This window comes from Lolium rigidum, chromosome 1 (genome assembly GCF_022539505.1).
Source record: "Lolium rigidum isolate FL_2022 chromosome 1, APGP_CSIRO_Lrig_0.1, whole genome shotgun sequence".
NCBI lineage: Eukaryota > Viridiplantae > Streptophyta > Magnoliopsida > Poales > Poaceae > Lolium > Lolium rigidum.
Window position 1 is genome coordinate 310348758 of NC_061508.1, and position 16377 is coordinate 310365134.

Below are 16377 nucleotides of genomic sequence, written 5' to 3' on the forward strand. Positions count from 1 at the left end.
GACAAGGATCATCCTATCCCCTTGCCTCTTGACGTCCACAACTCCATCCCTGAGGCTCTTATTGACCAAGATGCCTACTCCATTTTTGTTTGAAGTTGTCCCCGTGTACCACAACTTGAAACCGGTATCCTCCACCTCCTTCGCCTTATGTCCCTTCCATTGGTCTCTTGGACACATAGGACATCAACACGCCTCCTCACCGCTGTATCAATTAACTCTCGTAACTTACCCGTCAGGGACCATATGTTCCAGCTACCTAAGCGTATCCTCCTAGGCTCGGCTAACTTCCTTACCCTCCGCACTCGTTGAGTCAAATGCAGAGACTCTTGCTCATTTTTCACTACACCGGGGCGTCGGTGCAGTGCGCCACTAAGGATGCGGCGACCCGACCCTTGCTCACTTATCACCGTATCCAGATCAAGATACGGCGCACCACCAAGGGGGTGATGGCCCGGCCCTTGCCCATTTGACACCACACCCGGGTTCCGAAGTGGCGCGTCGCTAAGAGGGTTATGCCCCAACGAGGTTCCTTTGGGTTTCATCTCCATAAGAGTGGCTGGGTTTTTTACGTTGGCTCGCCCCGCCTATCACAACCCTCCTCCTTTACTCGGGCTTGGGACCGGCTATGTTGAGACAACATAGGAGGAGTTAGAACCAATGATTCAATAAAAACAAAAAATAAATTTCACGGTACCTCATAATGGATTGGAATTGTTCCAACCATTAATATTTGATACTTTGGTTTTGGAGGAGGAATTGGTATTTGAAATCTTCCAATTTTAAGAGCCTTTGATTCAATAGCATTGACACTTTTCTTTGGTAGCTCAATAGAATTCTTCTTCGGGAAATGTATAGTGTGTTCTTTTCCTTTTACATGGAAGGTGACATTACTTTCAGTGCAATTTATAACAGTCCCTACAGTATTTAGAAAAGGTCTACCAAGAATAATTGATAAGTTATCATCTTCAGACATTTCTAATGTCACAAAGTCAGTAGGAATTTGCACATTAGCAATCATAATAGGAACATCTACACATATACCAACATGAATAGCAATAGATTTATCAACCATTTGAAGAGAAACCTCAGTAGGAACTAACTTATTCAAATTGTGCTTCTTATAAAGGGAGAATGTCATGACACTTACCCCTGCTCCAAGATCACATAAATCATAATTTACATAGGTATTCTTAATAGTACAAGGAATAGTAGGAATACCTGGGTCTCCATGTTTTTCTGGTAATTTTCCCTTAAAAGAATAATCAGCAAGCATAGCAGTAATAGCTTCATTAGGTATTTTACTCTTGTTATTAACAATGCCTTTCATATATTTTGAATATGGGGGAATTTTAATAGCATCAACAAGAGGAATTTGCAAGTATAAACTCTTTATAAATAAACTTCTCAAATCTTTCGTTATCTAGAGTTTTTATTACCTCTCGGGGATATGGTATAGTTCCATTAAACCATGGGTCCCTTTATTTACCTTTTGGTTGAGGTGGATCATTCTTCTTCTTACTTTTCTCCTTGGAGGATTGAGGATCTTCATTTATTATAGGCTCAAGTTCTTTATTATCATCATCTTCAGGTGGTTCTTCAAGTGGTTGAGACATTTCCACATCTTCTTCATTATTATCATCTTCAGTTTCAACATCAGATAGATAATTATCTTGATCTTCAGAGTTCTCATTCTCTTCACTTTCATTGGGGGATTCTCCCGCAAAATATTTCTTCTTACGAGCTTCTTGTTCTTTTCTCTTTACACACCCTTCGGGATAATCAGGGTCCTGAGTACTTGAGCCTCCTCTAGTATTAACTCCACATACCCGTCTTTTCTCAACAAGAAGCTTCTCATATAATTTATTTTGAAGAGAAATCATTTGCTCCACTTGATTATTCATCATATGGTAATGTTTGACGATCATTTTAAGAGAATCCAAACAAGAGCTCAATTCCTTATGAATAATTTCTATATTACGAGGATTTTCAATTATACCTCTTTTAATATCATGTTCAAAGCATCTCTGATCATAAGTAGGATAATTTAAATCATTAATATAAGATATTTAAGTAGGATATGATACCTCTTTATTACCTTTACCAGAATATATAACATGTACTTGAATAGGAAACATGGCTCATCAATAGGGAGCTTGATACCCTTGTCAGTAATTTTCTTCAAGTCAGAATTTTAATGCCCTTTTATTTAATAGTCCTTGAAGCTTCTTTCATGTCTTCATTAGATAATTCAAGAATGCCCCTTATTTTCTAGATAACATCTTCTTCAATATGCCAATCATCATAATTCTACTTGATGATGTTCAATAAAGTCTTAGCTTCTTCCACAGTTCTGTGCCTGAAAATATTACCTGCAATACTATCTAGATAAGATCTAGATTCTTCAGTTAGCCCATTATAAAATATATCAAGTAATTGGTTCTCTTTTAAACCATGAGTTAGACACTACCCATCAAGGCACTATATGCCCCCAAGCTTGAGGAATGCCTTCTTCTTTACCTTGAGCAAAGTTAGTAATTTCAGGTAGTGAAGAAGGTTACATCGAGCCTCCGTCCAAGAAGGCTAAACCTTGTACCGACCTGCCGAATCTCGCAACCTCCGAGGCTTCGACCCCTGCTGCAGCCCCCACGGCCCAAATATCGACAGCTTCTTCCCTTTCCAAAGGGAAGGAGATTTCTTTGACTGCCGCAGTTACAGCTTCTCCTCTAGGGAAACCTGTAAGCCTTTCCTGCTTTAATGATATATCTATTTGCGACAACTCCCGAGTGGACCTTGATCAAATTATAAGTTCATTGACAATTAGTTCTCCGTCTAATAATCATTTTTCCTTATCTCTTAAGGATTTGCGAGCTGTTATCTCTTCTCTGGAGGCCTTCGCCTCCCAATATACTTCTCTGGAAGTTGACAAGGCCCGACTGCAAAAGGAGGTCGAGTCTTCTTCTTCGAAGTTGGAGGGTGCGATAAAAATAGCTGCCGAGGCTCGCCAGGAGGTTGATTCTTTAAAGGATGAACTCGAGGGGCTAAAGAGGAGGCTGAAGGATGAAGAAGCATCCAGGCTTGCTGCCGAAGCTCGGATGATCGAAAAGGATGATCTTCTTCACCAGTCTTCTTTGGCCTTGCTCAGTAATTCCCTTTTGGCTTTCTTTTTGAGTTTTGCTTTATTGATCCAATTTTTAGTCAGTGAACTCCTCCTCTTTCTCTCTTTGCAGAGGCTGACGACATCCCTGCTGAGGTTCTGGACAAACTTCCGAACAATTCTCCGGCAAATGCTTTGTCGATGACCCTCGAGTCCCACCAGCTTGTTCAGGACCTCCTTCAGAAGGGTAAGGGAGCCATGGCGAGGATGCATTCGATGATCTTCCCCAAGATTGATCAGAACAAGACCTTGGGGCAGCTGATCGACGCTTTTGCCATCAACACGAGGGAGGTTATCGAGGTATTCAAACGTACTTCACGTACCTACGGTGCCCTCCTAGCCTTTCAGCTTATGATGGGTCATGGTTTCAAAGCTAATATTGAAGAGATGTCCAAAGAGCTGCCGAAAGAGCAAGATGGGCGATTCGTTGACTTGGGTGCCTTTAAGACCTCAGCACTTAAGTGTGCTCGCCAGCTCCTTGATTTGGTCTCGGCAAAGAAATTGTCCATTGGACCAAGCTTGTCAAACCAGACCCAAGCCCCTTGATTTCATTTTTGTAATCTCGCTCAGTTGAAGCAATTTCCCGTCATAAGACTTCTGCAATTGTAACAAACTCCGTACTGGCAATGTTGCCAGTATCCTCTTACTATAACACTTTTATTTGCATGCTGCGGATGGGAGTAAATTTCAGTGTTGAATCCATGTAATCCATCATGCCTTTTAATAACTTTCTGCAGGTTTTCCCTGTGCCTTCGTTTACCAATGATTCTTCGGGTGCTTGTTCTGAGAATGATCGACTCGAGCGCATGAAGGATCGAATTGCTCAGATGGAAAAGGATATGTGCAGTACTTACGCCTTGGCTGCTATTATCAGGAAGAAGAACGAGCTTGCGGTTGACGCAGAACGCTATGCTCTTGCTGAGTTGCATAGAGCCACAGAAAGTTTGAATTGTAAGCGCCCTTGTCCTCTTGCTCCTTGTTTTCCATGAAAGACATCTTCTTATCTTCCTTCTTTTCTCTTTCTAGTTATTGCTCTGAACCCAGCTGAGGAGAACAAGCGGATTCATGAGCGGGTGAATGCATTGGCTCAACTATCATCTTTAGATGAGGTTTTCTGGAAAGATCAATCGAAGGCTTCCACTGTCGCGAAGTTCCAAGATCGGGTCCAGCAGATCCACCGTTTCTTCGACAAGTGCTATAAAGGACTGAGAGTAATCTGGAAGACGATGTTCCCTTTGAACGCGGTCCCTCCCACACTGTTGACTTCAATGTCAGAATTTAGCAATGCCAAGAAGATCCGAAGCTTGGTTCGAGCACAACTTCTTGCAGGAGCTAAAGCTGCGCTCACCCTTGTTCTTGTATGTCATCCTTCAGCGTACCTGTGATGGCGTGTAACTCACACGTTCGTTGGGAACCCCAAGAGGAAGGTATGATGCGCACAGCAACAAGTTTTCCCTCAGAAAGAAACCAAGGTTTATCGAACCAGGAGGAGCCAAGAAGCACGTTGAAGGTTGATGGCGGCGGGATGTAGTGCGGCGCAACACCGGAGATTCGGCGCCAACGTGGAACCTGCACAACACAACCAAAGTACTTTGCCCCAACGAAACGAGTGAGGTTGTCAATCTCACCGGCTTGCTGTAACAAAGGATTAACCGTATTGTGTGGAAGATTATTGTTTGCGAGAGAAAATAGTAAAACAAGTATTGCGAGCAGATTTGTATTTCGAGTATTAAAGAATGGACCGGGGTCCACGGTTCACTAGAGGTGTCTCTCCCATAAGATAAAAGCATGTTGGGTGAACAAATTACGGTCGGGCAATTGACAAATAGAGAGGGCATAACAATGCACATACATGTCATGATAAGTATAGTGAGATTTAATTGGGCATTACGACAAAGTACATAGACCGCCATCCAAGCTGCATCTATGCCAAAAATTCCACCTTCGGGTTATCATCCGAACCCCTTCCGGTATTAAGTTGCAAAGCAACGGACAATTGCATTAAGTATGGTGCGTAATGTAATCAATAACTACATCCTCGGACATAGCATCAATGTTTTATCCCTAGTGGCAACAGACACAACACAACCTTAGAACTTTCGTCACTTGTCCCGGTGTCAATGCGGGCATGAACCCACTATCGAGCATAAATACTCCCTCTTGGAGTTACTAGCATCAACTTGGCCAGAGCCTCTACTAATAACGGAGAGCATGCAAGATCATAAACAACACATATGCAATAACTTGATAATTAACATAACATGGTATTCTCTATCCATCGGATCCCGACAAACACAACATAGAGTATTACGGATAGATGATCTTGATCATGTTAGGCAGCTCACAAGATCCAACAATGAAGCACAATGAGGAGAAGACAACCATCTAGCTACCGCTATGGACCCATAGTCCAGGGGTGAACTACTCACTCATCACTCCGGAGGCGACCATGGCGGTGTAGAGTCCTCCGGGAGATGAATCCCCTCTCCGGCGGGGTGCCGGAGGAGATCTCCGAGAATCCCCGAGATGGGATCGGCGGCGGCGGCGTCTCGCATAGGTTTTCCGTATCGTGGTTTTTCGCCTCGGGGGTTTCGCGACGGAGGCTTTAAGTAGGCGGAAGGGCGAGTCGGAGGGCCGACGAGGGCCCACACCATAGGCCGGCGCGGGCCCCTCCTTGGCCGCGCGGCCCTATGGTCTGGCCACCTCGTGGCCCCACTTCGTATGCTCTTCGGTCTTCGGAAGGTTCGTGGCAAAATAGGCCCTCGGGTCTTGATTTCGTCCAATTCCGAGAATATTTCGTTACTAGGATTTACGAAACCAAAAACAGCTGAAACGACAATCGGCACTTCGGCATCTTGTTAATAGGTTAGTTCCAGAAAATGCACGAATATGACATAAAGTGTGCATAAAACATGTAGGTATCATCAATAATATGGCATAGAACATAAGAAATTATTGATACGCCGGAGACGTATCAAGCATCCCCAAGCTTAGTTCTGCTCGTCCCGAGCGAGTAAAACGATAACAAAGATAATTTCGAAGTGACATGCCATCATAACCTTGATCATACTATTTGTAAACATATGTAGTGAATGCAGCGATCAAAACAATGGTAATGACATGAGTGAACAAGTGAATCATAAAGCAAAGACTTTTCATGAATAGTACTTCAAGACAAACATCAATAAGTCTTGCATAAGTGTTAACTCATAAAGCAATAAATCAAAGTAAAGGTATTGAAGCAACACAAAGGAAGATTAAGTTTCAGCGGTTGCTTTCAACTTGTAACATGTATATCTCATAGATAATTGTCAACATAGAGTAATATAACAAATACAATATGCAAGTATGTAGGAATCAATGCACAGTTCACACAAGTGTTTGCTTCTTGAGGTGGAGAGAGATAGGTGAACTGACTCAACATAAAAGTAAAAAGAATGGTCCTTCAAAGAGGAAAGCATCGATTGCTATATTTGTGCTAGAGCTTTTATTTTGAAAACATGAAACAATTTTGTCAACGGTAGTAATAAAGCATATGAGTTATGTAAATTATATCTTACAAGTTGCAAGCCTCATGCATAGTATACTAATAGTGCCCGCACCTTGTCCTAATTAGCTTGGACTACCGGATCTTTGCAATGCACATGTTTTAACCAAGTGTCACAATGGGGTACCTCCATGCCGCTTGTACAAAGGTCTAAGGAGAAAGCTCGCATTTTGGATTTCTCGCTTTTGATTATTCTCAACTTAGACATCCATACCGGGACAACATGGACAACAGATAATGGACTCCTCTTTAATGTATAAGCATGTGGCAACAATTATTATTCTCATATGAGATTGAGGATATATGTCCAAAACTAAAACTTCCACCATGATTCATGGCTTTAGTTAGCGGCCCAATGTTCTTCTCTAACAATATGCATGCTCCAACCATTAAGGTGGTAGATCTCTCTTACTTCAGACAAGACGGGCATGCATAGCAACTCACATGATATTCAACAAAGAATAGTTGATGGCGTCCCCGAAACATGGTTATCGCACAACAAGCAACTTAATAAGAGATAAAGTGCATAAGTACATATTCAATACCACAATAGTTTTTAAGCTATTTGTCCCATGAGCTATATATTGCAAAGGTGAATGATGGAATTTTAAAGGTAGCACTCAAGCAATTTACTTTGGAATGGCGTATAAATACCATGTAGTAGGTAGGTATGGTGGACACAAATGGCATAGTGGTTGGCTCAAGTATTTTGGATGCATGAGAAGTATTCCCTCTCGATACAAGGTTTAGGCTAGCAAGGTTATTTGAAACAAACACAAGGATGAACGGTACAGCAAAACTCACATAAAAGACATTTTGTAAACATTATAAGACTCCATACCGTCTTCCTTGTTGTTCAAAACTCAATACTAGATGTTATCTAGACTCTAGAGAAACCAAATATGCAAACCAAATTAGCAAGCTCTAAGTGTTTCTTCATTAATGGGTGCAAAGTATATGATGCAAGAGCTTAAACATGAGCACAACAATTGCCAAGTATCAAATTATCCAAGACATTTTAGAATTACTACATGTAGTATTTTCCAATTCCAACCATATAACAATTTAACGAAGAAGAAACTTCGCCATGAATACTATGAGTAGAGCCTAAGGACATACTTGTTCATATGCTACAGCGGAGCGTGTCTCTCTCCCATAAAGTGAATGCTAGGATCCATTTTATTCAAACAAAACAAAAAAACAAAAACAAGCGACGCTCCAAGCAAAGTGCATAAGATGTGACGGAATAAAAATATAGTTTCGGGGAGGAACCTGATAATGTTGTCGATGAAGAAGGGGATGCCTTGGGCATCCCCAAGCTTAGACGCTTGAGTCTTCTTATAATATGCGGGGGTGAACCACCGGGGCATCCCCAAGCTTAGAGCTTTCACTCTCCTTGATCATATTGCATCATACTCCTCTCTTGATCCTTGAAAACTTCCTCCACACCAAACTCGAAACAACTCATTAGAGGGTTAGTGCATAATAAAAATTAACATGTTCAGAGGTGACACAATCATTCTTAACACTTCTGGACATTGCATAAAGCTACTGGACATTAATGGATCAAAGAAATTCATCCAACATAGCAAAAGAGGCAATGCGAAATAAAAGGCAGAATCTGTCAAAACAGAACAGTCCGTAAAGATGGATTTTATTAGGCCACCAGACTTGCTCAAATGAAAATGCTCAAATTGAATGAAAGTTGCGTACATATCTGAGGATCATGCACGTAAATTGGCTTAATTTTCTGAGCTACCTACAGAGAGGTAGACCCAGATTCGTGACAACAAAGAAATCTGGAACTGCGCAGTAATCCAAATCTAGTACTTACTTTACTATCAAAGACTTTACTTGGCACAACAAAACACAAAACTAAGATAAGGAGAGGTTGCTACAGTAGTAAACAACTTCCAAGACTCAAATATAAAACAAAAATACTGTAGTAAAAACATGGGTTGTCTCCCATAAGCGCTTTTCTTTAACGCCTTTCAGCTAGGCGCAGAAAGTGTAACTCAAGTAACATCGAAGGATGGAGCATCTACAGCGGGGTTTGGAGTTTTCTCAACCATGCATAGAATATTGGATACATAAGTTTCAGCGTCTCCCTTCTCATTAGTCTTGGGCTTGCTACTCTCATCGAACAAATTTTCAGGAACAAGCCAAGCATTGTTATGTTCTAGTGCATCATTCATAGCTAGGAGTTTACATGGTATTGGTGCTTTGATCTCCCCACCATTATTAGCATTATTAGTGTACCTTATTCTATCCATGTCCATTTTTTTAAGGAGACTAACAAATTTAGTATGAGAACTAAGCATATTAAATTTAGCAAAGACCTTTCTAGCCTCTCTTGCTAGACCACCAAATTCTCTAAGAAGGGTTTCTAAAACAAAATCTTTCTTTTCCCCCTCTTCCAAATCACCAAGTGTAAGAAACATGTGTTGGATTATAGGATTGAGATTAACAAATTTAGTTTCCAACATGCGAACTAAAGCGACAGCAGCAATTTCATAAGTAGGAGCAAGTTCTACCAAGTGTCTATCTTCAAAATCTTCAACGGTACTAACATGACTGAAGAATTCTTCTATATTGTTTCTCCCAATGATAGACCCGCGTCCTACCGGTATGTTCTTTGTGGTAAAATTAAAAGGAAACATGATGAAATAAGTAAAGTAAATGCAAGTAAACTAATTTTTTTGTGTTTTTGATATAGCAAACAAGACAGTAAATAAAGTAAAGCTAGCAACTAATTTTTTTTTGTTTTTGATATAAGTGCAGCAAACAAAGTAGTAAATAAAATAAAGCAAGACAAAAACAAAGTAAAGAGATTGAGAAGTGGAGACTCCCCTTGCAGCGTGTCTTGATCTCCCCGGCAACGGCGCCGGAAAAGAGCTTGATGGCGTGTAACTCACACGTTCGTTGGGAACCCCAAGAGGAAGGTATGATGCGCACAACGAGCAAGTTTTCCCTCGAAAGAAACCAAGGTTTATCGAACCAGGAGGAGCCAAGAAGCACGTTGAAGGTTGATGGCGGCGGGATGTAGTGCGGCGCAACACCGGAGATTCCGGCGCCAACGTGGAACCCGCACAACACAACCAAAGTACTTTGCCCCAACGAAACAGTGAGGTTGTCAATCTCACCGGCTTGCTGTAACAAAGGATTAACCATATTGTGTGGAAGATGATTGTTTGCAGAGAAAATAGTAAAACAAGTATTGCAACGAGATTTGTATTTCAGTATTAAAGAATGGACCGGGGTCCACAGTTCACTAGAGGTGTCTCTCCCATAAGATAAAAGCATGTTGGGTGAACAAATTACAGTCGGGCAATTGACAAATAGAGAGGGCATAACAATGCACATACATGTCATGATAAGTATAGTGAGATTTAATTGGGCATTACGACAAAGTACATAGACCGCCATCCAACCGCATCTATGCCTAAAAAGTCCACCTTCAGGTTATCATCCGAACCCCTTCCAAGTATTAAGTTGCAAAGCAACGAGACAATTGCATTAAGTATGGTGCGTAATGTAATCAATAACTACATCCTCGGACATAGCATCAATGTTTTATCCCTAGTGGCAACAGACACAACACAACCTTAGAACTTTACGTCACTGTCCTGTCAATGCGGGCATGAACCCACTATCGAGCATAAATACTCCCTCTTGGAGTTACTAGCATCAACTTGGCCGGAGCCTCTACTAATAACGGAGAGCATGCAAGATCATAAACAACACATATGCAATAACTTGATAATTAACATAACATGGTATTCTCTATCCATCGGATCCCGACAAACACAACATAGAGTATTACAGATAGATGATCTTGATCATGTTAGGCAGCTCACAAGATCCAACAATGAAGCACAATGAGGAGAAGACAACCATCTAGCTACTGCTATGGACCCATAGTCCAGGGGTGAACTACTCACTCATCACTCCGGAGGCGACCATGGCGGTGTAGAGTCCTCCGGGAGATGAATTCCCCTCTCCGGCAGGGTGCCGGAGGAGATCTCCAGAATCCCCCGAGATGGGATCGGCGGCGGCGGCGTCTCAGTAAGGTTTTCCGTATCGTGGTTTTTCGCCTCAGGGGTTTCGCGACGGAGGCTTTAAGTAGGCGGAAGGGCGAGTCGGAGGGCGACGAGGGCCCACACCATAGGCGGCGCGGGCCCCTCCTTGGCCGCGCGGCCCTATGGTCCGGCCACCTCGTGGCCCCACTTCGTATGCTCTTCGGTCTTCCGGAAGGTTCGTGGCAAAATAGGCCCCCGGGTCTTGATTTCGTCCAATTCCGAGAATATTTCGTTACTAGGATTTCCGAAACCAAAAACAGCAGAAAACGACAGCGGCACTTCGGCATCTTGTTAATAGGTTAGTTCCAGAAAATGCACGAATATGACATAAAGTGTGCATAAAACATGTAGGTATCATCAATAATATGGCATAGAACATAAGAAATTATCGATACGTCGGAGACGTATCAACCTACTGACAATTGCCAATGCTGTAGGTGAACTAGGGCCGCTTTACCCGAAGGTGGACCTTCCCGCCGCCATCGTTATTGAAAGGCCTGAAGGAACCTCAACGGCAGCCGAAGAAATAGAGGCTCCACGGGAGTAGTCCAAAGATATGCCCCTATTGTAAGTAGAAGGCCTCGATACTTGCTGCATCTGAATGTTCGGATGATTATGGTTAAACGATTTTATCGGCAGGTGTATATACATGTACCTTTTCCGTGGTAATGCCATTGGCAAATTTTGAAGGAGTAAATCTTAATTACTCGTTTTTACATCTGTATTATGATGTATACGTATGTTTGTCGGTAGCAAATTATTTGAGTGATCAGCTCGTGTTGCGGGTCTTGCTAAACCCGTTGTATGTCTAACTTTGCTTTCAACCGATGCGTGACTTGACAACAGCTCCTGAATAGATCGGTGGAACTAGATCTGCCGATGACTCCGTCGCTCTTTGATAGTTCTGTAGTTTAAAGCATCGAGCGTGGGTCGTTTTCGTACGTGTTTCATGATCCTTGCTATCTGCGGCACTCTTTGAGGCATCTATAGCGAAGGAAAAGAGCAAGGTCCCCGTCGATTTTGCATCATAGCACTCGTAATTTCAGAGGCTTTTTTAGAGTGCAATCTCTGGGCGTATTTTCCATTAAACCGATGTTCGATATAATACACAAACAAAGTTCCTGACGATGTAGTTCGGGTGTCCCGAATTACTGCAATTCTTCAAAGAAACAAAACTTGAGTCTTTAGTAATAAAGTAAGCGAAAAACTAGGGGGCTAAAAAGAGCCCTGCTGAAAAGAGAAAAAACTAAATATAATGCTATCCATCCCTTTAAGCAAGAGGAGGATTCTTCTTACATTCAAGCTTGTCCGACGTGCCAGTGGCTTTGGAAGCATCACTGGTTTCATCAGGAGTTCTTGCGGTGATTGCCGGAGTTTTGTTTTCTTCTATAATGGTCTTGCCGTCTGCTGCCGAGGTTTTCACTGTCGAAGCTTCCAGGGCAAGGTCGGCTGGCTTCTTCTTCATTTTCTTGACGCGTTCATCTTCCTTACTATCGAGTGCTGACGATTTTGAAGGGAAGTCGACAGGTTCCTGTTTTAGCCCGAACTTCGCAGCAATCCTCTGAAACTCGCGATCACAATTATCCGAGCGTGAAAAACTTCCATAGACTGTGATGTTTGTTCCATTGTTCCCAGGCATTTTCAGCTTGAGGTATGCGTAATGCGGCACAACCATGAACTTGGCATAAGCTGATCTTCCGAGTATAGCGTGGTACTGTGATTCCCAGTTTACTACTTCGAACTCGATCTTTTCCTTCCTAAAGTTGTCGGGTTTTCCAAAGACAACGTTCAGGTAAACTTTGCCAAGAGAGTACACCGGTAAGGTTGGGAGAATCCCGTGGAAACAGGTATCTGTTTCTTCTAGCATCCTCATCGTAATTCCCATGCTTTTGATTGTGTCGAGGAATATCAGGTTTAATCCGCTTCCACCGTCCATGAAAACTTTGCTCATCTTAAACCCTCCGATTTGCGCCTCAACTACTACCTGGCTTTGGAATTGTCATCGGGTGATCCACTCTGCTGAACATATGCTCTGAGATGACCAGTCAATATATTCAGGAATATTAGCCATAATTCTTTCTGCCAGGTTGATTTCTTGGGTGAGCTTCTCCATTTCCCTTCTCGAAACACCGGTTCTGTGAATCATACTCATTTGTCCACGTGGTGGCAGAAAGGACTCGTTAGAGTTGTGGGGTTGAACTTGCTGGACCTGGTGCTGAGGTGGAGGTGGAGGTGGGATTGGTTGCTGCTGCTGCTGGATGAGCTTCTGCATCTCAATAAACTGCCGACATTCCTTGAGCAAGTGACTTGACTTTTTCTTGCCGTCTTTAGGGTCGATGTATGCATGCAGGTAGCAAGGGGCGTTTATCTGCTCAGTGAAGGGTAGCTCGGGGGTCCTCGGAGGTCGTGGTTTGTAGTTGCCACGGTTCCCAGAGTTACTCCGATTGCCGTCCTGCCGATCGTCTCGCCCGTCATCATACCGATCATCTCGTTGATCGGAATATCCTGCGGCTACCAAGTTGCTGTCATCGTAACTGTGGTCTTTCCTTTTATTTCGACGATCCCTTCGACCACCCGAATCATGCCTCGGCTGATCGTCATCTTCGTCGTCACTGCGTTGTCGAGGCCTTCGTACGTTGTCTTCGCCATCAGCCCAGCTGTTGGCAATTTCCATTAACTTGGTTATGGTCTTCAGCTTCTTGCGCCCAAGTTCCTCTATGTAGGTTTGACGTCGGATGCCATCGCTAAAGGCATCGATTGCTCTATCGACGGAAACATCTTCAGCGGCGTTCAGGAGTTTAGTGAACCTCCCGATGTATGCACGCATCGGCTCCTTCGGTTTCTGCTGGCAATGCCGTAATTCGTCGATCCCAACAAGCCTCTTGTATGTTGCTTGGAAGTTTGTGATGAAAGCATCTACCAGATCATCCCATGATTTGATGGAACCCTTCGGTAGGCCTCTCAACCAGGCCCGTGCCGGATCCTTCAGGTAGAGTTGCAGGCACTGCATTGTTGCTATCTGATTTCCTTTGTGTAGAATCACGGTCTGCAAGTAATCGTCTATCCACGATCTCGGCTCCTGCTATCCATCATACTTAGCGACGTCAGTAGGGGTAGGTTTGAACTTTTTGGGTGGCATTGTCTCACGGATCTTGTAGCTTAAACAATCAGCTCCCCTCATCTCGCCGTCGTACTCCTGGCTTTCTTCTGAGGCGTCGCTATCGTACTCCTCCCTCATGGCTCGCCGTCGCCTAGCTTTGTCGATTCTACTCTGGGTGATTTCGTCTCGGGCGTCCCTTGAGCGATGCTTCGAGCCGCTGGCTTGGAGCGTGGACTTTTCCTTTCGTGGAACCAGATTGTCTCCCAAGATTGCGAGGCTTTCCAGGGCGCCCCGATGAGCTTGAGCCATAGAACCTTCGGGTCGTTGGTTGATGAGGTACGCCGCGAGGTTGGCAGTTGCTCCCTCAACGGTTTTTGGCCTCAACATACCCGTAGTGTCCGTGGTCATGAAGGACTTGGATAGGTTTGACGTTATTTCTCTAGCATCGTCTTCCGAAAGTCCGGATAGCCTTGATTGGTGTCTCCCTACACCTTGGCTGCTTCGGGACGCGCTTCCTCGCGAGCCCCTTCGTCGTTCACTAGATTGATCCGCTGCTAATAGACGTCTTTCGAGGGTGGCCTGCTCGTTCGATAGTCGCTCCCGATTTTTCTCCAAGATGGAGCGATAAGCATTGAGGGTTCCAACCGAAGTTCCGGCGGGAAGCGGTGTGTTATTAAGTACGGCTGCCCGGGCTGCTGCCCATTCTTCCTCCGCGATGTTGTAATCGCTATTGTTATTACTGGCACTATTTTCAAAGCTATATCGTCTGCTGGAGCGAGGGGCGTGATCTCCGCCTCCCCCGTTCCTCACGTTTCCTGCGTTATTGGCGGCATAGACTTGGTGACGCGCCGCTTTCCAGGTGGCCTCCTTGACAACGTTGTCGACACTGTCCTCTCCCGATGAATACCGGGCACTGCAGATGAACGGTGTGTCACTCGATCCCAACCCGTGCCTGGTGTCGCATTTCAGGCAGTAGTACGAGGTCATCTCCGATAGTACGGGGTTATCGGATCCAACCGACATCAAAGACATCGACCGAGGGGTTGATGGTGGAGACGAATTCGTCGAGTCTATCAGGCCAGCCGAAAGATCGATTGATGATGACATGAACGATCCTGCGGCCGGTGGGGGCGATTTCCTTGCTGATCTGGGGACGAACGGTTCCAGCAGACGAAGGACTCCTTCCGCATTGACATTGCAGTGGACGCTCCCGAACGTCATATCCATGTTTCCTTGTAGACCCGAGAAAGTCGAGCGAGAAGAGTCGTTGTGCGGGGTGAACTCATAGGAGCCGAATAGGATCGGACTCCCCAAGCTTGGTGATGCTGATGGCATCGATGAAGCTGCCGACGACATGGCTGGATCTGCCGATGACGGATCTTGTGCCAACAGGCTCCCCACAGACGGCGCCAATTGTCGAGGGTACTCCTCGGCAACGCCCTTCATTTGGGGCTTAGGGTAGATGGAATCCTGTAGGCTGACACGAGACATCGGTTATCAAACAAGCGGGGAAAGCGATTTACCCAGGTTTGGGGCCCTCGATGAGGTAAAACCCTTACGTCATGCCTGTCTAATCTTGATTATCAAAAATATCGGGTTACAATGGGGTGCCGTAGGTTTCTGCTATGATATCGTCGAGAGGCTAAGTTCTACAGGGACCTAGCTCTGGACTTAAGGTGGCTAAAATTCTTAAGATTGCGTGTGTCCCTCGGCATCCCCTCTCCTGGCCCTTATATAGGGAGCTAGGTCTCAAGAGATCTGTCCGGGTACGACTAGGTTACAAAGGATCCTAGTTCTAGACTTTCCTTGTATTCTTCGTCTCTTCGTATTGTTCTTCAAGGAATCTTCTTCGGCACCGACATAATAGTACACCCTTCCATCGAGTGTCTTCATGGCCTCCAGTTGGGCCGTTCGGGATAGGGCAATAACAGTTACCCGAAGGGTAATGCCCACGTTAGAGTGCATCATCATATTCTTTGATTGCTGCATCATATTCTTCATCGATCATTAATTCCCCATCCGAGTCATCTAACCTAGTCAAGAGTCTCCATGATAGATTCATTGTTGCCTCTGGCTCCACTGGAGCTTGAAGTGGAAGTGAAACTGATTTGCCCAACAAAGTGATACCTTCGCATCTCAAACACATGGCTCAAGAAAGTGGACCTGCATTGGTTTTCTACTGTTATCTCCTGCCCTAGGGCGATTTGGGTGGGCCTCAAATTTTTAGATCAAAGGCGGAAAACTTATGAGGGTATTCCTGCCCATATCAATCTTCCACCAACGTGTCCATCTTAGAGGCGGTCCATGCGGGTCTTGGTGTTGTGTCTATGTCCCGATCGCCGATGTCGCCGGTGTCGATGTGGATTCCACCAATCATAATGATGGTGCAGTGGATGGGGATTCTCCTAGCCGGAATCTAGAACTTTTCATCATGAATGACGGTGATGTTGGCGGCGTAGAGGACGCGTCCGATGGAAACGGTGTTGCAGATGCTTGC

General features: G+C 44.3%; 1 protein-coding gene across 1 annotated transcript in view; it reads left to right on the top strand.

Annotated features, from left to right (window-relative positions):
• The first annotated feature begins 3295 nt into the window (after positions 1 to 3295).
• Positions 3296 to 16377, top strand: part of LOC124661451 (FBD-associated F-box protein At4g13985-like) — a 52607-nt gene continuing 39525 nt past the window's right edge. The window contains exons 1-2 of the mRNA XM_047199309.1: positions 3296 to 3454; positions 3892 to 3928. Coding sequence (XP_047055265.1) covers positions 3296 to 3454; positions 3892 to 3928 — 196 coding nt within the window. The remainder of the gene's footprint in view (positions 3455 to 3891; positions 3929 to 16377) is intronic.